This window comes from Indicator indicator, chromosome 14 (genome assembly GCF_027791375.1).
Source record: "Indicator indicator isolate 239-I01 chromosome 14, UM_Iind_1.1, whole genome shotgun sequence".
Classification (NCBI taxonomy): Eukaryota; Metazoa; Chordata; class Aves; order Piciformes; family Indicatoridae; genus Indicator; species Indicator indicator.
This window is the reverse complement of record NC_072023.1, coordinates 12,488,901-12,512,619: the sequence shown is the minus strand read 5'-3', so window position 1 is coordinate 12,512,619 and position 23,719 is coordinate 12,488,901. Positions and strand designations below refer to the sequence as shown.

General features: G+C 38.6%; 1 protein-coding gene across 1 annotated transcript; it reads left to right on the top strand.

Annotated features, from left to right (window-relative positions):
* Positions 1-280: 280 nt before the first annotated feature.
* On the top strand, positions 281-16,822 carry HCFC2 (host cell factor C2). The gene is made up of 15 exons (XM_054386833.1): positions 281-446; positions 2,403-2,551; positions 2,936-3,096; positions 4,122-4,330; positions 4,821-4,905; positions 6,032-6,135; positions 6,721-6,909; positions 8,001-8,186; positions 8,595-8,698; positions 9,561-9,723; positions 10,724-10,924; positions 12,138-12,208; positions 13,833-13,970; positions 15,253-15,438; positions 16,508-16,822. Exons 1-15 carry the CDS (start codon positions 281-283, stop codon positions 16,820-16,822), a joined length of 2,427 nt encoding a protein of 808 aa, XP_054242808.1.
* The last annotated feature ends 6,897 nt before the right edge of the window (positions 16,823-23,719 follow it).

Here is a 23,719-nt window from a genome sequence, read left to right as displayed (position 1 = left end):
AGGTGCGCCCGGGGCTTGGCCCCCCAAGTGCCCGCCCCAGCCGGGGACAAGACACGACTCCCTCACTGCGCCTCTCAGCCAGCCCCCATCACCCCGGTGAAGCCGAACACCACCCAGCAGGCGGTTGTCACCTCCCCGGACTACCGCATAGAAAAGACTAGCGGTTGGAGCAGCCCCTCACAGAGGACTGTAACTGACACAGCCCGCCCCGCCACCGCCTCGCCCTATTCCCCCACCGGCCTGCCCCGGCTGCGCGGTGCATTGTGGGAGTGGCGGTAAGATGGCGGCGGCCGCCGCTGGACTGAGCTGGAGGCGGGTGTCTTCCTTCACGGGGCCGGTGCCGCGCTCCCGCCACGGGCACCGCGCGGTAGCCATCCGCGAGCTGGTCATTATCTTCGGGGGCGGCAACGAGGGCATCGCCGACGAGCTGCACGTCTACAACACCGGTACGCGGGGCGGGGCCGGGCCGGGCCGGGGGCGCCCGGGGCTGTCAAGAGGCGGGCGGGGGTGGGTGGGCATCGGTGGGGTTGTCATGTCTGTAGACGCCGATGGCACCGGTCTCCTCACAGCACGGGGGCCTCTGAGCCTCGTGCTTTTCTCCGAGATTGCTGCGGGGCGCTCGGATGAGCAGCTGGCGCTGCCCGCTGGCGGGCAGGCGGGCGGTCCCTCGACTGAAAAGCTGCCTGGAGCCGAAATGAAGGGGGAGGGGTCGGGAAATACGCCTGCAAGAGGAATCTTCCCGGGATTGTGCTGAGCCCTGGCTGATGTTGCGGCGTTAATGCTGCTTTCTGGGGAAACGGAATACGTAAAGTCTTCATGCACCTGGCATCTGTTCCACTTCCCCAGCCCTTCGTCCTGGGTCGCTGAGTCTCTGTCGGCGGGTCGGGGCTGAATGACTGCAGGCTGAATTAGCCGTTCTAGTGTCCGGGTCCCCTTCTTCCCTCTGGTGGCTATTAACGAAAGCTAAACACGCCGGAATAGAAATCTGGGTTAGAAAAATGAACGTGCTGGCATTGGGAACCTTTCCAAACAGGAAGCTGCCCAAAAGCGCTTTTATTCGGGAAGGATTGGATGCCTAAATAGCTACAGTACAGGATGCTATATGAGGCTGGAAAACTTTTGATTAATTTCAGAATTTGGGCTGAAATGGGAGACTTCGGTGCTTCTCAGTCAGATGGTGTTGGCTACTTGTGTAATACACCGAAAGAATTAGAGTGGGAGTATGTTAACTAGCCTAGTAGTTTGCCAACTTTTAAGAAACATGCAAAACTTATTTTTACCACCTCCCCTTTTACAAGCATGTTTTGAAGGTCGTTTATTTCCGTGCTGTTGGAGTTCCAAGCATATTTTTCCATTGTAGCTTAAACAGCTGCTATATTCAACCACATTTTTGAGGGAAGAAAAAAAAAGTTATATCTTAATCTTTCTGTTTTGAAGAGTAATCTGAAAGAAAGTTTATAGATAGTACACTTTTACTATTTAGTGAGTGTCTTAAAATCATTATTCTGTTTCTCTGCCCAGACATTCTGTTAAAGGTGTTTCCCCTTTGTGGTATTTACTGAAAGGATCACAACTCAGTTGTTCCTGTTCCCAGATGAGTGTTTGGCCCAAACTGACCTTTTTTTCTCTGGAATCTGAGATGCAAGGTTGTGACTTGGGCTGCCTGAGTTTGGAGTGTCATCAACTGCACTTGCTATGAGTGTCATGACTTTCGAGGAGCTGGCACACAGCGAGGGCATCTTAATCCCCTGCAGCAACGTTCGCTGAAAGCTGCTAATTTCACACTCTCCTCTTCATGCTCATGAAAAAGGCTTAGGAAAATGGAAACAATATCTCCTGTAATTCTTTCGTTCCAGAGCAATTTAAACACCAGTATGCTGCTGCTGGATCAGGCAGTCTCACTGGCTCTTGCCTCTGTGCCTCTCCTCTCCCATGTATCAGTGCAGTGCTCTGCAGACAGTAACATTGCTCCTAGAGCAGTGTAATTAGTTTTTCAATAGGGCTGTTAAGTCCAGGCACACTGCCATGCTGCTGTAGCTCTAATAATTCTGTTTCTAGGCTAGCTCCCTCTGAGTTAGTGTAGTTATATTTTTTGTGTGGAACTGCACTTACGTTCCTCGTTAGCCTCATTTTTTTTTGGCAAGTGTATTAATTGACTCTTGGCAACTGACTTGGTTGCAGCAACCTCATGTTCTCAATTATATATTGAGAAACATTGATTTGATAGAGGTGTTTGCTTATTAAAAAAATAAATAATCCAATTGCACTTATCTACAGGTAAAAGATAATTCTTTAGAAAATAGAGGTATTTAACAATACATTTTTCTTTCTCAGTGTTTGAAATCTGTTTTAGTTTTGTTGGTGTTTGTTGTTGTTTTTTATTTTTCCCCCCTCTGCTATAGTTACAAATCAATGGTTCCTTCCTGCTGTAAGGGGAGATATTCCTCCAGGCTGTGCAGCACATGGATTTGTTTGTGATGGTACCAGAATACTAGTTTTTGGAGGAATGGTGGAATATGGAAGATACAGTAATGATTTATATGAATTGCAGGTAGGAAATATATGAAAATATTTCAGTTTTCAGGACTACTTTATTTATCTGTTTATGAACAAGCATTTTATATTACCAACTGCAGAGGAAAGTTAGATGAGCTTTGCTGTGCTTCAGGAAGAATAAACTCTTAATAGACTCTGAAGATGGAGAAAATCTGAATAACTTTGAAAAAGAGACGTCCATCTAACCTGAGTAAATATAACATATTTAATGTTTTTTGAAGGTTAGCTCTTATGTGTCCCTTTTAATGTATAAACTAAGAAAAGCTCATAATTGCCTTAAAAATAATTCAGAAAACATACAAGTGTTAATATTGTCTGAATTCTGTTGACTACAAATGCCTATAAACAAAGATATTTCTGACTATATTTTCCTTGTAAGGCAAGTCGATGGCTCTGGAAAAAAGTAAAACCTCAAGCTCCTTCCACTGGATCACCACCATGTCCTCGACTTGGCCACAGCTTTTCTTTATATGGTAACAAGTGCTATTTATTTGGTGGCCTGGCAAATGAAAGTGAGGATTCAAATAATAATGTTCCCAGGTATGCTAATTTGGTTTGAATTTGATGTCTTTAAAAATAAATTATTAGATATGACAGCTTTGAAGAGGAACATTCTATGAAGTCTGTCCTGCATACCAAGTCCGCACGTTTGGATTATTTGTGCAGTGCAGGGGTTACATGCTAAAAAGCTTAAATATTTCTGCTAATCCTACAATATTTAAATACTGACTGACAGCTCTGACACTTTTGGAGTGAAACCTGAGTAGAATGATATTTTTTTTCCTAGAATTTTGGGTGATGTTTTTAATAATTGCTTCTTTGTTAGAATGACTTAAATTGCCAAAATCATCAGGGAATTTACAATTGAAGTTTCCTCTGTAATGCTGTGGAAAACACTTAGGAATTTAATCTAGAAATTTTTAAAGTAACAGCTGAAATTGCCTTTATCAACAAACTGTGCTGAAGTTTTATATCCACCAGCAGCAGTTCAGAGTGCTTATATCCAGTGAGCTCTAAACTGGTAATTATCAGCTCAGTAAACAAGAGGTATCTGGTGTGAATGCCAAGATTCAAAGACCATTATCTAAAAATAACTTGCTGATAGGTTCAGCAACAAATGGCTAATTGTCTGTTGGCCAGCCTGAAGACAACAGAACAGAAGCAGCTCCTTTTCACCTTTATTGCCTTAGAGTTGCAGAAATTGATCTCTAATGTCCCATGTCATCACGTATTTCTTACAACTTCACAGTTTATTCCAAGTTTGTCCATATGTTGTAATTTCTGCTAAGAATGTTGTTTACCAGTGTTGAATGCTCCATGTAATGTACCAAGTGTAATATGAAAGCATGTTTCCTTAGAGGCAGCAAGTTTATAATAGTAATTTTTTTGTTTTAAATCCATTTAATTTCGGTACTGTCCACAATGCTGTCAAACATTTTGAGATTTTAAAATTATAAACACTCCCAAGACTGAAGTCTGTAATACTTGGAAGTGAACAGGCTTTAAAGCTCACTTGTAATCTTGCTTCTAAGCGAATTTTTCATCCTTTCACAACAATACCCTAGATACTTAAATGATTTCTATGAATTGGAGCTGCAACATGGTTCTGGCGTTGTCGGCTGGAGTATTCCTGTGACCAAAGGGATCTTGCCATCTCCTCGAGAATCTCACACAGCCATTGTGTACTGCAGAAAAGATATAGGAAGTCCAAAGATGTATATTTTTGGAGGGATGTGTGGCTGTCGGCTTAATGATCTCTGGGAACTTGACATAGGTGAGTTAATTTGCCAGTGTAAGTCAGTGCAGGGACCTTAATGGCTAAGAGGCAAAATTCTAGTATATAATGATTAACAACATGATGTGGTGCAGATATTATTGAGACTTACACCATAGAGTTAAAAGTGTAGATTTTTTTAATTAAGTAGATACAGCATTGTTTGTATATATTACCCTCAGCGATTGTGGTTACATGGTGAGATTGTTTTCTTAGAGTGCCTTGAAGACTTGGTTATCAGTGATAACCAAGTTGAATAATCTTAATTAAACCATCGTCTATCTTTTTGATAAACTGATGAACAATTAGCTTGTCAGTATTACCTGTCAATTTTGAAGGCAGTTTTAAATGCTACACCTTCTTTCTTAAAACAGCCATCTTAAAAAGGTGGTATTTTATTTTGTTGAATATTTGGAGAAATGTTTGCTCCTAGAATCTAGGAAGTGAAAGATACAGCAGCGTTTTGACGGTTTTATTCTTTCTCTTTTAGAAACCATGACCTGGTCAAGACCAGAAACTAAAGGGACAGTACCACTTCCTCGCAGTCTCCATACAGCCAATGTAATAGGAAACAAGTATGTCTGTTGTTAAAAGCTCAACTCTAGAAAGGTACACCTAGTAGGAGAATGATGATGCTTATCCACTACTGCTCAGTATAATCCATCAGCCCTGTAGAGTATTTGTCTGCTTCTATTATCCTACCTCAGAGGAAATGAAAAAGTACCATTGTTAAGGGTATCAAACTATTAACTTGATACACTTAATTGTCCATCTGTTTGATTATAGAGTATTTGATAACCTTTGTCCCATTCAGTGGGGCAGTCTCTCCAATCCACAAGCAGCTTTCCAGGCTTCTAATGCACCTTGGTGCATTCTGGGGCAGTCTGAGCTGGTTCTGTCAGGAGCCAACTTGAGTGCCTCTATGTCTGTGACACAGTGAACTAGCTATGCAAAGAAACAGCCCAAGAGTAGAACTAGTTCTAGGCAAAACCATTCCACATAAATGTGAGCCAGTTTTTCTGTACTCTGTTCCTCATTATTTGCTTCCTGCAAATATGGTTTGCTTTGACAGATAGCATTTATATAATGGACTTTTAAACATGGGTTTCAGTCCATTTTTGTATCAGTTTACAAGCTGATCTAAAAAGAGAAAGAGGCAAGGGGGGAAAGTGTGAAAGCTGTGTAATTTACAATCGGGCAGCTTAGCTTTTAATTATTTACTGAAAATATTAGTAGTTTGTAGCTTGTATCATGTTTTAATTTTGACATTTGACTTAGAGAGCAGCCTTCTAATTTTGGAATGGTTTATATAGAGGTTTTCAGTAAAGGATTGTAGAAATTCTGTGTAAATGCCTGAGTTTTGGAGAGTATTAGCAGTTTGGTGGTTTGTAAAAGGGTACAGTATTCTGTTTCTGGGAAGTTGTTGGGGGAGTTTTTCAAACTCCTTTTTTTGTTTGGTTTTGTTGTTTTCTTGTTTGGTTATTTTTATTTTTTTTTTACTCAGTTAACTTAAAAATTTCAGAAGGTAGATGTCTACAACAATGCTGTCTCAAGAGAAAACACAAATAAAATCTGCTGTAAACCAGAACTGTAAAGCACTGGGAATTTTGTGTTTTGTCCTAGTTTGAGAGAGCACATGCAGCAAATCTGGATGTTAATTGGCTTTTCTTTTTCCCTCTTACCTCTTTTCCTGTATTTCAGAATGTATATTTTTGGTGGATGGGTTCCACAGTCAACAGGAGGTGAAATTTCTACTCATGATGGTGAATGGAAATGCACTGGTTCATTCTCTTACCTTAATTTGGGTTAGTGTTTCTGCCTTCCTGGGAGTGGGCATTTTGAATTAATATTTCCTTAACAGAAGAAATATTTTGAAGATCCTGAGAAAAATTTTAGGATACACAGTTGGAATCTTAGCTGACTAAAGGAGATGCCAGATTTTTACATCTTTTTTAAGTATTTTTTTTATTACTATTATTGTTTTTCCTTGAACTTTCAGCAGGTTCGCTGATGTGAATCTTGGTTACTACTAAGTAATGTAAATACTCCATCCTTTATAGAAGAACACAAAAGATAGATCCTGAAATTAATTTTCTAAACAATAGGGTACTATCCCTGAGCCCTCAACTTCTGATCTTATATTTGCCTGTGAGACCACCAGAGGTCAGAAAAATTCATCCTGTGTTAATTGATCATATCTTGCAAACTAATTGTAAAGTCTCTTTGGAGTATTGCAAGTTTAAATGTAATTGCCTATAAACCCAGAGGTGATACGTTTTAATTTTCTCTGAGCAGATAAATGTATTCCTAGAATGCTAATTAAATGTTAATATGTGATGCTTGTTTTGGAAAACATCTAGAAACTAAATTTTTTGAGTTTCATTTAATAGATACCACAGAATGGATAGGTCTGATCTCAGATGGCCAGGAGGACAAAAGTAACTCATTACCAGGTCCAAGAGCAGGACACTGTGCTGTAGCAGTTGGCACTCGTCTGTATATCTGGAGTGGTAGAGATGGTTACAGAAAAGCTTGGAACAATCAAGTTTGCTGCAAAGATCTTTGGTACCTTGATACTGGTGAGTCAGAGATAAATAAGAGGTTTGTACTATGTTCTGTGTTTTATTAACATATGGGAATTTGGCAGTCACTGATGATCAGAACATCTAAAGTTGTAGCAAACTCAAAGATTATTTACGTTTTAAAGCTTATTTAAATAAACCATGCTTCACTGTTGATTGTCTGATGGCTACAGCTATAACTTAAAGTGAAAATATTTGGAAGGCTTTTTTAAAGCCTCTGAAAGAACTTCGTGGCTAGATTCTGCATTGCATGCCATAGTCAGGAGATACAAGATTTTAAAGGGTGTTTTGCTTAAGGTTCGTGGCCTCTCTTCTTGGTGATCTCTTCTGCTACTTACTCTATTTTACCAAACTCTTCCTTCTCTTGGGATCATTGCTGCTGCTGCTTCCTCATCTCTTGAACTGCAAAAGATACTGTTGAATCGGAGGTGGGACCAAATTATTCTTGGTGTTGAACAGAGTTTTTTGAGCACTAATCACTCATTAGCAGCTGGTTTGATGGCAGGACACTGAGGTGATATTGGGAGAAAGATAGCAGGTGAGGCATGTGCATAAGAGTGCAGCCTAGTCAGACTTCAAGGCAAGTGAGAGGAGCTGGTCATTGGCACTGAGTTGTGCCAATGTGTGAATTGTGCCTTCAGCCTCTGCAGAAGAAGTTTGAGGGAATACTCACTTTAGCTTCAGAGAAGCAGCAGAAAGCAAGCACAATCATCTCTGAATCCTTTCTGGGAATACATAAAGCTTTAGGAGCCAAAGAGCTGCTTGCAGCCTTTTAGAAGAGGATGAGAATCTCTTGTTGCTGTAATCTCTGTAATGTTGTATATAAAACCTAAAGAATTTCTGTCAACAGCAGAGACATTAAAAAAACCGAAAGTATCGAAACTTCAGCCTTTTCAAACACTCTAGAATAGCACTTTAGGATTCTCTGACTTGAAGTACCATCACTGACAATGGTTTCTTGAAACTGGTATATATAGTACATAAGGGAAAAAGGAGCTATTGGGTTTGCTTGCATTATATAGATACTTTTTAAACAGATAAAGGAGGGCAATTTCAAACATGCCATCTGTTTTGTTGGTTTCTTGTAGAGAAACCCCCAGCACCATCACAGGTACAGCTGATTAGAGCTACAACCAACTCTTTTCAAGTGAAATGGGATGAAGTACCTACAGTTGAAGGATATCTTCTTCAGTTACATGCTGACTCACCAGTGCCATCAGTGGCTGGAATACCTGCTACTGGGGTTTCTGAGACATCAGTGCTGAGTTCACAAGGTAGTAGTCAGATCACATTATGCTAATGTTTGTGCAAAGATAGAGGATTGCATAAGTCAAAAAAAAAGAGTTTGTTTTTGAAAAGGTAATATGGAGAGAGACCCTGTTTCTTTGGTTATTCTCAAAATGGGTGCATCATAATTATGAACGTTTCAGCATTAGCATGTCTCTGTCAGTTTTGGCCAGCCGTCTCAATATGAAGTTATTTGTACAGTGCAGGGCACAAACTGAGAATGGAAGCAACAAGTAAGGGATTTTATCTGATTGTTTGGCCATGCAGTTTTATTTCAGTCTTACAACGAAGTCTTCCTTCAGGAAACTTTGGGTCTCACTCTTGCTTACTGGAATAGATTCCAACAACATGAGTTCTATGTAACTGATAGGAATTTGTTTTTGTTTACCTGAAAGGTGGCTCTTCTCTACATCAGAGTCCACAATCATTGCCTAGTGTCCCTTATCCAGAAGTGAAGGTGGATCATCCCTGCCCGACAAATAATGTCATTCCTAATAATGTAAGTGCACACTGAAAAATGCTTAAGTGGCCGAGTAGTGTGGGAATAAGAGAACTGCCATTCTCCTTTTATGATTGACAATCTTTAAAGTCCTCTTCCTGGTAATGAAGAAAGGAAACTGCACTGTATTGACTTCCAGAATTGTAACTAGGAGCCTGATGCCAGTAGAAATCCTATTTGTTCTTAAAATGTTGGTGACATGAATGTGGGAGGCAAAAAGGATAAGGCATATTCCGTCTTTGTTAGTGTTTTTATGCTGGTCTGTGGAGTCATAGGTTCCTACTACAGTATAAACCAAATTGCTGCCTATTCTGGTTGTGCAGTTGCATGTGTTCCAGTGCTTTGCCAATTTAAAGGAAAGAGGCCAAGCTTTAGATGAAGGATTGCATTTTTAGAAATGTAGACCTTTTAATTGTCTAAAGCCTCAGGTTTGTATGGGAACCGTAACATATTCTTGTAGAAAACATATGTGAAAGTACTATAAATTTTACTAACAGTAGAAATATCTTGAGTATGTGCTAGGGAAGCAAAGGTTGAAAGCCTCTGTTACTGTGATTTTTCCCATCGTCTTGAATTCCCTCAGCAGACTAAATCATGTGTCAGAGAACTTCCACGTGATAGCATAAAGAGTGTGAGCTCACTTTTGGGTGCAATGTTGTGTGTGTCAGGGGCACTTGCAGGTCAGTTGAAGAGTTTGAGACTTTTGTAATGGCTGAGATAAGGTGGATTGTGGTGTTGGTGTTTTGGTTTAGATAAAGGGCTAGGGGGAATTGTTGGAAGATTTTTGTTTTGTTGTTTTCAAGCAAATACTTTCATGCCATTTTCTGACCTTTGCAGTTTAACAATGTATTGTTTTGATTAGGTCCAAGTTTCCCTTTCGTCCAACTCATTATTAAAAGTAGAAGGAAAAGAAAAGGTTGCAGCATCTGAAAACAAGATTACACAGGAGATTGTGAAAAACCATGCAGATGCTACAGGATTTAAGGAGTCAAATGCCCCATCTCTTTTGCCTGTTTGTACTTCAAGTAAGATGACTATAGAATAGAAATTAAAAAGTGAGAGTTAAAATTCATCTTGTAAACATAAAATGAGATTATTTCTGTCTTGCAATTTAAAATTAATTTAGAGGCTTTTGTAGTTAAAAAGACAACAATTTGTGCTAGTTATTACTGTACATCTTTTAAGAAGATACAAGGAGAAATGTAATTCAAAGTTGTTTGAAGTGTTGCAAGGAACATGAATTTCTCAATGCATTCATTATTACGATGGCAAATGTGTCCCTTTAAACATAAACAGCCTTTTTTAACATCAAAGAACAGACTGACAGGGCCACATTAATTTTAAAACATTAAGGTGATAACAACTCCAGGCTCATTTTGACACTACTTCTGTCTGTTAACAAGGAAGAGCTATTAGCTGATGTAAAATTTTAGGCAATGTAGAGGGGATCTTGTTTCTCTCTTGTTGCCAAGGAAATAGAAGATGACATTTCACTCAAGTGCCTTAAGTTCAGTGTGATGAATCTAGGCTCAGTGACCTAATTTATGTATGTATGACTTCCATGTAATTTATAAGTTCTTGGATTTTCTTTTTTTCCCCCCTCCAGTGTAATTTAAGTATTGTGTGCACAATTAGAATTTCCATGCTAAGCAAGAAATCAGCTTCCACAGCTGATCTTCCACAGTGGTTAATCTTAAATCTGTGATACTGATTTGTGTAGCTAGTTTGTTGGGATTTTTTTCCAAATTAATTCTTCCTTAACCAAATAGATATAGAATAGCCAGCTTCAAGTAAAGAATTTTAATATCACTGTTGACACATACTGTTTATGGCTGTACAAACAGACTCTTAAGTTATATACCTAAAGAAAGCCTTAGCAATTAATATAATCACATCTATTCTAACCTTAATCTGAGCTAAACTCTGGTTTTATGTGAAACTAAAGCCGTTAGATCAAGTTGAGATTTGTTAGGTGTTACAGTATTGAAGCTTAGTTAATATTTTCTTTTTTTTTTTTTTTTTAAGGTCCTCAGACTTCAGCAAATGTAGGTGAATTACATGACTTGGACAAACGAACTGTAAATCCTGATGCTTCTGTATCCAGTACTGTCTCCAGCACACAATCTATGGTAACCCAGCAGGCTGTTAAAACTGAATCATCAAGTACAAATGGGGCAGTTGTTAAAGATGAAACTTCACTAACAACATTCAATTCAAAATCTGAAGGTTTGACATGTGTTTCACATACTGTATTTTGAGCCATATATATTTAAGGCCATCAGAGTTCCTCTAGTGTGGTGGGATCCCCATTTTGAGTAGTACCTGGGATTGAGATAGGGTTTTGGGTGTTGAGGACCTTGGGCAGTGTGGATGATCTTTCTTGTGATTTAAACATCTTTTAAGATCAGGATATTCCTTTTATATCTTTGTAAACCACTTTGCTGTGAAGTGAAAAGTCCTTTGAATCTTCATTTATACAGAAGTCCATTTTCTAAAGAGCAGTGGCAGCCAGTTTCGGTGCCCACAGCATACTTGCTTTCATTCAGTGATTGTTTATTTAGTCAGCAAGAGGTTACAAAAAGTGACCTTAGATGATTTGATTTTAAACAGTTGACCTCTGTAACAAATATGTCCAGTTCACATGGCTAGCTCACTGCTAGTCAAATGTGACCTCTTCACAGACAAAATAAACAGCAACACAGAAACTAAACACACAGGTAGTTTTTTCAAATTTTGTTTTGCATCAGTATCAACAGGCTGTGCTTGCTGTTGATTTCAGTGTTAAGTAATGACCTGTGTTCTTTTACTGATGCTGTGAGGAGTGTATTTTTTTTACCAAAGAGTATTGTATTTTAAAAGCTAGGCCCAGAAACACAAGTATAGAATAATAATATTCCCTTGTGTTGCTCACTTGCTTTGATTTATGATCTGGTTTTTGTTGTGGTGTTTTTTTTTTTTTCCTTAAGATTCCATTTTAAATTTAATAAATGTTCTTTTCCCATTTGTTAGGATTGTTTAAAGATTAACTGCTTGTTTTCAGAATTTAGACTGTATTGATGTCAGAAAAAGTGCATTCAAATTAAGATTTCATGCTTAGACTATTCATACAGTGTCATCACTATGTGCCTCAATCTGGTATTTAGATTATTTGTTCACAGATATTTCATATCTGTGGATGGATTTCATAATTCTGGCACTTTTGAAAGATTTTTTCCTCAGGAGTCCTGCCTTCTGTTTTTATTATCTCTAGCAGCCTGCAATGCCAGGCTCATACAGTTCTGTGAATATGATGCAAGCCAAAATTAGTTGTTTGCATGCAGAAGAAGTCTGAGACGTACTTTTGTAAGTGGCTGTTGAGGTCAACTTTCATTCTCTGTGGACTGTGTTAAGTTTTTTTTTGTGTCACTTAAGCTTTTTAAACACAACTTTCTGTTTCTAGCTGCTGAAACTGCTTGTACCATGCCTTCGACAAGGGTCAATGCTGGACAGACAAATGATTCACACTCCTCTGTAAGTCTGAAAGAGTATAACCAAATTGTATTTATTGTTTTATTGATTAGTTGTAAGGGTGCTCCTGTTGTCCTTTAATTATGTCTCTGAAAGAAAAACAATCTATATTTAGGGCTTGAAGTGAATAACAGAGGGGTAAACATTGCTGTTGTAAAGTGAATAGCATTGTGTGGGCTCAATTTGAGTCTAAGTAGCAGTTGTGTAGTTGGGAAGAGATCCAAGTATGTGTTTCAGCTGTTGAATCATTTTTTGTCAACTAGCGCAGTGGAGTGGCCTCTCTGCTGCATGATGTACAAATGTGTAATGTTTTTCTGTATGCACAACTGAATTTAAAATTACTTATTAGATCAGACTAGTGTTAGCTGCTGATCTATAGGTCTGAAATGTAACTAAACTTACATCTTGATGTTTTGCCCTAGAGGAGATGGGGACTGGCTATGCAAGCTGTAAATACTGCCTGAAAAAGTAAATGCCTCCTGTTTCACCTGTTTACAACTTAATACACAAACCTAAAGTGCCACTGTTGCCACTAAGAGAGAGGAGCTAAAGATGGGAAGAAGCAGCTGCTGCCAAAGGGTTGAGGTGCTTTTGCCAGGAGCTGCTGTCACTTCTGCCCCTTTTCTGTGCTAGCAGAGTCATAGCCTGCCTGTGCAGGGCACACTGACATGCAGGCACTCTCCCTGATGTCTGATGGGTTTGTCTTTTCTGGGTCAGTCAGGAAGAGTTTCCATGCTCTCCACTACCATCTTCCTATGCCACATCAGAGGCCCTATTTTTAGCTGCAAGTGAGTTCAGCAGTAGTTCGAAAGAGTATGTTTGGGGCTGAAGTGTAGCTGAGTCCCAGGTAGAGCTACTGATGTTGAACCATGCTGTGGAACTTCTTGAACCCTGAATGAAATGAACTCACAGCTGTGTGCTGCTACAGACACCTGGTTCTACACTTGAAACTTCTTCCCCTCCCTGTTGAGAGTGTCAGAGATGACATCCCAACTGTGTTTTTTTTTTTTTTTTTGGGTTGGTGTGTTGTTGTTTTTTTTTCTTTTTATGTACTTTTTTCTTTTTATGTACTTTTTTCTTTTTATGTACTTTTTTTTATGTACTTTTTTCTTTTTTATGTACCTTTTTTCTTTTTATGTACCTTTTTTTCTTTTTATGTACCTTTTTTTCTTTTTATGTACCTTTTTTTCTTTTTATGTACCTTTTTTTCTTTTTATGTACCTTTTTTTCTTTTTATGTACCTTTTTTTCTTTTTATGTACCTTTTTTTCTTTTTATGTACCTTTTTTTTTTCTTTTTATGTACCTTTTTTTTTTCTTTTTATGTACCTTTTTTTTTTTTCTTTTTATGTACCTTTTTTTTTTTCTTTTTATGTACCTTTTTTTTTTCTTTTTATGTACCTTTTTTTTTTCTTTTTAGATGATGGACTTTGTCTAAATGTGTAAGAATTAGTTGGTTTGAACAGTATTTTAATAATAAAAAATGCATATTCGTTTGAATTCTAAGAAAGTGGTGCTGGTATAAAAGGGGGCTGTCTTTTACCTATGCTAGAGCTGCCTTTTTTTTTTTTTTTTTAAATATTTCATTGAAGTATGAGTAGTTTACATAACATGTTGTTCAAATACTAGAAACCTCCACAAAGACAGATGGCTCCAGTAAAAACAAGAGACCGGCAGTGGTATGATGTTGGAATTTTTAAGAACAACAGTGCTGTGGTGAGCCAGTTCTACTTGCTCCCAGAGGAAACAATGAGCGTCTCTAACAAGGTAGCTGCTAATTCTTCTCTGACATAACTTCCACATGCCTATTTTGGAATCTGTTTCTCACATGGTTGACAACAAACTGTGGGATCTTCTGCTACTGCAGCAGGATCTGTTCCTTATAGGAGTTTTGGATTTTATGAGCCTCATGTGTTTTACTCAGCTGATTTTTTTCCTATTTCCTAAATCAGATGAATTTTCTTGGTTTTGTAGGATAATATGGAACATCTTATTTTGCTGTTGCTGATTGTTTCTGTATTTCTCTTTCTAGTGAACTTTATATACTTGGTGAATTTTCAAATCAGTAATTCATAAAAACTAAAAACCGCACAAATTTTTCATGTTTTGCTTTGGTACAGCACTGAAATGTTTCAATAAAGTTAGTCTTCTGTTTTCAGAACCTGCGCTTACAAATTGCTAAAAATACTGCTAAGACATAGGCTGGGCTGTTTAACAAGACTGGTCACGGAACTGTAGTGGGTTTTGTATTTCTTTAACTTAATGTTGTTTCCTATAAAAGTTTGTATAGGAAAACTTGCAAAAGTGTTGCTGTTTTGGTGGTGAAAGTGTAAACTAATGATGAACTAGCAAGCTAGAAATAAAAAACCCCATGGGTATATGTTTTCCTGAGACAGAAATAAAAGAACAGAACACTTTCTTTGAAAGCAGCTCACTATAAATATTGCACATCTTAGTTTTAAAGAGCATAGTATGTTTTACAGTGTTTACATTGATTGTGGTTTCTTATACATTATTCAGAAGGAAAATAGTTCCACTGGAAGTTTCAAGGATGCATCAATGCATATTTAAACATGGAAGTACAGTGGCACAGAGTGTTTCAGAGCCTGTTTGTTACTAACTTAGGGTGCTTTTCTTTAAAAACATTTTGACTACCTACACATTAAATTGCAACTCTTAACTATAGAGGTAATACTTTTAAGACAGAAGAATATAGTAATTAAAAAAAAAAACAAACAACTCTACACTTTGAAATGTTACTTTGCATTTACTTTCCTGAGTAAAAATAACCAAAAGGTGCAGTTCAATTTAAATTACTTGAAAAATGTGGTTTTGGTTAGAGATGTAGTCTCATACTGCATCTTAGATCAGCTGTTTTGAAGTGAGTTGCTCTCTCAGACCCTTTTTGTAAATTCTGATTAAAGCACAGAAGTACCAGATAGCAACAAACCACTAAGTTCAACTGAAAAATCTATCTACTTTATATATTTTTAGGCTAATCATGTTTAGAATAGTTTTTAAATTAACACATATGTTGCTTTATTTTCAGATGGAAAGTGCAAATGTACCAGACTACAGGTTACTCAAGAAACAGGATCTTTTTCCAGGCACAGTGTACAGGTTCAGAGTTGCTGCAATTAATGGCTGTGGTGTTGGGCCTTTCAGTAAAATCAGTGAATTCAAAACTTGCATTCCGGGTTTTCCTGGAGCACCCTCAACAGTCAAAATCACCAAGGTGAGTATAGAGTTCAACTGGAAGCCTGTGGCTAGTGGTGTTCCCCAGGGATCAGTAGTGGTTCCAGTTTTGTTCAGTGTCTTCACCAAGGCCCTGGATGAGAGGATTGAGTGTACCCTCAGCAAGTTTGCTGATGGTATGAAATGGGGGTGGGGTGGCTGCTATCCTGTCAGGCTGTGCTGCCATCCAGTGAGGTCTGGACAGACTGGAGAGCTGGGTGAAGGCAAACCTCAGGAAGTTCAGTAAGGACAAGTGCAGAGTCCTGCATCTGAGGAGGAATAATACCAAGCACCAGTACAGACTAGGGGTTGTCCTGTTGGAAAGCAGGTCCGTGGAGAAAGACCTTGGAGTCCTAGTGGACAGCAAGGTATCAGTGGGACAGCAATGTGCCCTTGTGATCAAGAGGGCCAATGACACCCTGGGGTGCATTAAGAAAAGTGTGTCCAGCAAGTCTAGGGAGGTTCTCCTCCTGTTCTGCTCTGCTCTGCCCTGGTGAGACCAAACCTAGAATACTGCATCTAGTTTTGGGCTCCCCAATTCAAGAGAGACAAGGACCTGCCGGAGGGCCCTTACAACTCCTAACATTCTGTGATAGGTAATTCTACTTCTGATGTGTACAATGCTAGTCACAAGCTTAATCTCAGACCTTGTGGTTTTAATTGTTTTGTTGTTGTTTTGTTGGGTATTTTTCCAGGTTAAAAAACTAAACTAATACAAAATATGTCAAGTTCTTACTTGGTTAATTTTGCTTAGTGTAATACTCTTTAAGAAGATTGCTACATTTTTGCTACACATCTTATGTATCAGATCAATCAGATACTATTTTTCTACATCCATAATCTGTTTCCAGTGCTTTAAGGGAAAAAAACAAAACAAAAAAAGCAGCAAAAGGCACATCCCTACCTCCAAAAAGTGATTACGCTGGGTTAGAATTGTCAGATGATCTTTTGAGATTTTTATATATTATTATTGCTATTATTTTTGTTTAATTATTACTTAAAAAAATTCTATGTATTTGAGTATCTGATAGTTACCTGCATACTATGACATATTCTCCCTTTTTCTTCAGAGTGTAGACTGTATTCATTTATCTTGGGAGCCTCCTTCATCACCCTCTGGAAATATTTTAGAATATTCCGCCTACTTGGCAATCCGATCCACACAATTACAGGAAAATCCAAGTCAGCTTGTATTTATGAGGATATACTGTGGTCTTAAAACCTCATGTGTAGTGACTGCTGCCCAGCTTTCCAATGCTCATGTTGATTGCACTTCCCGACCTGCTATAGTGTTCAGAATTTCTGCAAAGAATGAGAGAGGATATGGACCAGCCACACAAGTTCGATGGCTTCAAGGTAAAGTCAGTGTCAGACGCAGTATTTAAATAGGCTGTAGCTGCATTGTGTCTCAAGGACCAAAATGTTTCTCTGCAGTGCATGTGATATTCTCTAAGTGTTTTTCTGTTCCTTAGGGAAACTTCGAGAAAATCTGTCAAATATAGACCAACTTGTTGTGTTTTTTTTTTTTTTCTTAATTATATATTCACAAGCAAATACTGGAATGTTGGTTCCTGAGTCTTAACACAGTCCCTTAAATAGTAAAAGCCTAGGAAACTTCTAATTTCCCTGGGCTTTGTTTCAGCTCAAGTTTTTTGTTCTAGTAAGAAGTAATCCAGTTACATGCATGGATGTAATCAGAGGGTTTTAAAATGCACAGTAGGTGCATTTTTGTGGCACATACACAATGTCTGTACTATAGCCAGAAGAGGTTTTGCCATCTTGCTCTGTGCTTGAATTTCTACAAGTTCACAATCAGTTGGGCTGGGAATGGATCTACTGAAAATGAAGATCAGTTTTTAGCCTGATCAGTTCCAGCTCATTTAAAGTAGGCCCATCTAGGGACTCAAACACAAGTAGTTTTTCTGGCTTTTCCTCTCATCCTACTCCGTCCCCTTTTTGGCTTTATGCTAGTTGGGAGCTGGCTTTGCTCATCAAGAGGTCTTGTGTGCATGGAAGAAGGTTAGAAAAGGGCAGAGCAGGAGGAGGATGCCCACCCCCTCTGTGAGCTGTTGTACCGGTTTAGCTGACCTCTCAGTTTGTGGGCTGCGATCTGTAGGGTGTGGTTGAAAGCAGACTGTTGAATACACTACTGCTTGGTTTTTGAGGTGTTTTTCCAAGAGAGTAACAATGAAGAAATTGTCTTTTGTAGTGTTTAGCATTCCAGTGCTGTTTTAACCCTTTCATCGGCCATGATCTGTATCCCAGAACTCTCGAAACAGTGATTGTTTGAAAGTGTTTGACCATGCACATGGTGTGAAATTATGAAGTATTTAACAATGTCTCCTTCTTTTTGCAGATCTGAAAACATCAAGCTCAAAGTAGAAACAACATAATAAATCTCAACTTTCGAATGTAGTGTTTAATGTAACTCTTGTACTATTTGTAAATGCTACAAATATTTTATTTTTGCATTGTTTTTACCTTAAAAATATATAACCTTTTTTACGTTTGAAACATCAGCGTTACACAGCCTTGCTCAGGTTCTGAGTACTATATGGAAGCTATATTTAAGGTGGTGGGGTGGAGGACCATGCTTTCTCCAGTAGCTCTTTTTGGTAGTGACAGTTAAAATGTAAAAAAAAAAAAAAAAAAAAAAAAAAAAAAAAGCACAGTTTCAGATTTAAAAGTAATAAATAACAAACTGACAAATGCAGTAGTATTTGAGGTAGAGTCCCACTGGTTGCTAGAGATCTTGCAGAGATAATTCATCAGATTTGGTATATGAGCCAATTCCATTTGGGTTTCAGTTCCTTATACCACATTGTTCAGTGTGGTGCCTGAGTACAAGGCAAAAATTTCCAGTTATTATATAGTAACTTAAAATGTATAAATATTTTAATATATACCTTTTTTGTAAAGAATTGATTTTTCTACTATTTGTAACAAAGATCGTAATCTTGAAAGATATCCCCTGAAGATTTAAAAGGAAGATGATAAACGTAGTCATTTCCCTTGCTACAAAAGAAAGACAAACGTAAATTCGTTGTAAAATGCACTACTAATATTTAGAATTTTCCTTTTGTAGTTGTACAAATCTTAAACTTGTAAATACCAATGTTTACAAGAGACCTTTCTGGTCTTGTATTAAAACTTCCATGAGATTCATTATATTTTTTTCTTTTCTTTTCTTTTTTTTTAAATCCATATGCTTTGCTTTTAGCATATGCTTGCTTTTTGCACTAATAATAACTTACCTCATTTCTGTGTTTTGTAATCACTTGTGTTGCTTCCATAATGTTTCTGTAAAATTTCAATCTGAAAATTTTAACCAAAGTCTAGAATACATGGTAAGCAATTTTGCACATATTATATGGCAACTTTCAACATATTTATTCCAGTTAATCTTCTTAAGTGCTTGTTTGCTTTACCAGTATATTCTACCAATCAAGTTCAGTATCTCCCTTTTTACTATGCATCATTTTACATTTGCTAGCTAGCTGATAAATTCAACAAGCATTATTTCTAGGAATAGGTTGATCCGTTCCTATGCTAAAAGAAAAATAAACGTTCACAGTAGTGAAATAAAGGTAAACATTTTAAATGCTATTTATGTATCTCTATATAAACAAACCCGTGTTTACCAAAGTGTAGAGGAAAATGGCTGAGTTGGACAAAGTCACTAGGTGGATAGATTGAGGCACCTAAATAAGATTTATTTTAACATGAAAATCTAAATTATTTACTGTGCAATGATGTTTATACTTTGCACTTTAATTTTGCCCCAAATGCCAAAAGACTGTACGTCAAGGTAGAATTTCTTGCCTCTGCCGGTTAAAATTTGTCTTAAGAGCGTTTGTAAATATATAAACTAAAATAAATAATGTGCCTGGTTCGATGGGAGAAGGATCACTAAAATATTAGAGATTTAACAGCTCGAGTATCCCAGAGGAGATTTAATAGCCAAGTTTTAGCTGCCCTGAAAATCAGGGTTATAATGGAAGTGCTGATGCAGCCTTAATTAACGCACCACATCACATGCTATATAATAGCACGTAAAAAGTACTGGGGACCATAAATCGCCACGGTAGTGTTTGTTGTGGCACAGGAGTAATACATGTGGTGTTACTCCAGAAGAAAAAAAATCTTGTGTTTCTGACAATGACAGATAATCCCAGATTCACTTTAAACAGTGTTCATAGTATGAATGTATAGGACTTTCTCCTGGAGTTAACTGGCTTTAAACTGTTTGTGTTTTAATGGTCCATTTCATCAGGTATGATCTCACCACAAATACTGTCTGATAACTAAAATACCATAAACATGAACTGTTAACTAGAAGATTAGAACTTGGTTTTTCTTATTAGTACTGTGAAAGAAGCCTTTAGAGAAAACACTTGTGGCTTTGATTTTGTTGGTTGATAGCTGTGATTGTAGAGTTGTTATTTAAGAATAAAATCTGTTGGGTATGTCTGGGTGGAGTTTTTTTGCACTTGTTTTCACATGCTTTGCACAATTTCTGTTTCAGTGGGTATGTCACAGCTACCAAAGGGTAAAACTGTGGCGTTTTCAATGAAAGTATAATATCCTTGTAAGTGTGCTTTCTTCAGCTGACTTGACACAAGTTGTCACTTTTCTCTTCTTTGTCCAAGTAGGGTGACGCTGAATAGTGATCCATATGCAAATCTTCAGTTCCTCACAGTTTTACTTTAAAATGAGATTGTGGTACACGCTGTAAAATACACTTTGTGGTCTGTTTTTAGAATTGTATTTATAATGTCTAAATCCCACCTATTTGCCTATCAACTAGATACCAGACAAATATTGATTGTTCAGTTTTAAATTTGTTTGGAAGACTGTTGCCATCAGCTCTTTGAGAATCTGTGTTAGCCATTTATTTCATGTGTCATGCTAAACAACATGTAACAAGCTGAAATCTATCAGGTGACAGTATCCATATTGTAGAAATGTCTAGGTTTACTAATAAACTCCTTGGGGAAGTTGTGACTGTGTAAGTGCAGGACAGTTGTGCCAGTTAACAGCAAACACTGCTACAGCTTCACCTGAAGAATGTTCTTGTGCAAGTGGAGATGAAGTGAACAATGACTTACACTTTCTGTTTTCCAAGTAATTCTAGCAATATCTTTTGAATGTAGTTTGGAGTAGAGCACATGATCATGCCATACACTGAAGATAGAAGTATTACTGTTGTTATCTGATGTTTCAGGATAGCGAATTTGACGTGAACTTAGTCTTACAGCCTGTTACTTAACGACCTCTACAAGGAAACTGACATTTTGTACAATTCAAGTTGATCGGTCTTATTTCGAAGCATTGTTTGTTCTTTGTAATAAAGTGGTTGTCCTATCAAATGCATTGTAAACACTGAAGTGTGGCTGTCTTTTCAAAGGTGTACCTTTACACACTTCAACGTTCTGCCCTGCTTTAGGAAAGGGGATGGTACAGAGAAGACATTGAGTGTATTTCTCTTTGTGGGGAGAGGATGGATGTTTAATGATAGGAGTTGTAACGCTGGTTTGTAAATACCTTTTCATAGTAATAATTTCCCAGGTTACTTCCTCATTACTTCATGGGTTGTTTGGGGTTTTTGGGGTTTTTTTTGCTAGTTGAAGAATTCCCCAGTAGTTTCCCTGTCCTGTTTTCTCCTGCTGTTGCGGTGCTCTTGCCGTTACTCTGCCCCCTTGAATGCCTTTATGCTGAGCAGCTTGCTGGCTGCAGCCTCTGAAATGAAATTTTAGAATGACTTCCTGTGTTTGTACAGCAGTTATGTCGTTGCTGCTCAAAAAGAGTGACAGAGTTTGACATTGCCTTATTACAGCTTGCTAAACAGACCAGGTGCTTAGCGTGTTCAGAAGGCATCTAGTTAAGGATAGGGATTGTGTGCAGGTCAAACTCTGCTCGAAGTGTTGCAGACTTCACTGCCGTAAGAGTTTAGCAACTTGCCTTGAGTAGGCAGAACCCCTGGGGAGATAAGCAATACATGTTTCTAGAAACACGGGAGCAGAGGGGAGTGAGTAAAGGGAAAGGTCTACAGGATTGTTTCTGGTCCTCTTTAAGAGACTTCACATAAGCTGCTAAAAGCTGTCCACTCCAAATTGATTCCTTCCTTGTGTTCCTAGCTATTACAAAAGAGTAACTTGGTTTATTTTCAATTATTTGTATCCTTGCATTACTGGAAAACAAATGGAAAAACTTAATAAGGAAAGAATTCCCTCATTGTGCTTTTTTCTTTCTGTTAATAAAATTCTTAGAGGAGGAGTTATTTTCTCTTTAAGACAGAGTTAAATTTGTTTGGGAATTTACCTTAAAAACAACTTGTGGGGTTTTGAGTTTTGTTTTGTTTATAATAGTGTTAGCTGGTTCCTGGTCTATTTTTCTAACATTTTGTAGTTAGCTGAAGGCCAGGGCTTTTGTGCTATAGCTTCTCCTTTTGACACTGAAGCATTTGCAGATTCCCAGGGCAGGGCAGAGCACTGACTGCTGCCATTGTGATGACAGTTAATGTGGTGTTCCTCCTCTTAGGAGCTGTGAAATCTGCAGTTTTTTGCATTAACCATTGATCTGCAGCTCAGTGGAGATCCCTTTTATTAGAATTTCCACAAGTTAGTTGAAAGTAGCAGGAAGAAGAGCTTAAAATGGATCTACTTGCTCTATCAATTAGTCTTCAGGATACTGCACTGCTTGTGCTTCATCCAGAGAGAGGACATCCCCACAGTATGCTGTGGGGCAGGTGGAGGTGGGCTGTGCACACCCCTAAACCCCAGTGTGAATTAAGAGTGTTGGGTCTCAGCCAGAAAATGTTTCTGTATTGCACTTGCAGACCCCTGCTGTGGCCTTACAGAGCCCTGGCTTGGGAAATACCCCTACTGTAAAACTCCCCAACCAAGCCCAGGTGTGTTGTCTGGCCCAAGGACAAGCAATTTAGCAAGGTCTGTAAAGCTGAGTCCTCTCTTCCCCAAACCAGTAGGTTGTGGTTGAATCCACTTAGAAACAGCCTCTGGCAAACTGTCAACCCACAGTCTTGGTCTGTGGGGGAGTCTCAGCTGTGACAGTGGTGGGTGCCCAGGACTGCAGGCCTTGGTGCTGGAGACACAGCCCCTTCTGCCCCCTTCTCCCTCATTTTCCTTGCCTGCATCACCCCGAGTGGAGCACAAAAGCCATCGTTTGCCCCCTATTGCCAGCAGGGGGAACTGCTGTGCAGAGGCAAGGAATGGGTAAGTAACGGGAGGCTCACGCCTGGAAGGCAAGAAGCAGAGGGTGTGTTTTAGGCACCCAGTTTAATTTCAGATTACATGAGAAGATAGTACGAGTTTGCTCTGCTGGGCTCAACAGCTTAGCAGAGACAGAAGCAGCAGAGCAAAACAAAGGGAAGGGTTGAGCTGCATGAGTAGGAGAGGGGGAAGGGAGGAGTGTGGTGGGTCAGAGGCCCAAAAGATCTCTGTAAACTACGGGGCCCATTTGCCCAATTCCATCCATATGTGCCTGACATTAGGTCTTGAAAATCTGGCATCTGGTAAATGGCTCTTTGGCCTGTTCTGAAAAACTTTCAAAAGTCTGATGTACCTCACATCGCTTCTTGAACTTAAACCCCTGCCAATATCCAAAAAAATCACCATATTGGGGCTGGCCTTAGTTTGCTGTCATTGTTTTATTGAGGTGGTTCTTGCTTCTCACAAGCATCTGCTTTTAATATATTACATAATTGGTAGTTGGTACAGCAGCTCCTTAAAATGAAAATTAAGGCTAGGATATGCTATCTTCAAAGAGAAAGAGAATCAAAGCGTTTTCCTGTGTGCCAAATGAAAAGTAGTGCTCAGAGAGTTATTGCTGTACCTTATGAAATTATAAAATGCTGTTATCCACACATGGAAGTTATAAGCACGCAATTATTTCCACATGATGCTGAGAAGAGGCACTCTGGGTATGTGCTATCTTAGGAGATTCAAAACCACCAGTTCCTTGGATTTTGTTGCATCCTCTTTTGTTTGTTTGGTTTGGGTTTTTTTTTGTTTGGTTTGGTTGACTGGGGTTTGTTTTGTTTCTCTCATTTAAATGTTTTGAGGTATTTTTTTGCCAGGACTCTACCTGCCTTTCAGAATAACCACCTCTCTCTTCTATGCAGTGCTGGTATAATTCTCCTTTAACAAAAAGTTATTAGGTACAAGTAGTAGCTCGTAACCTTGAGCAGCAGTAAGAAGTACCCTACATTTTTCTTTTTAGTAGCAGATTTGTCATCTTTTTCTTCGTTGTACTTTGCATGAGTA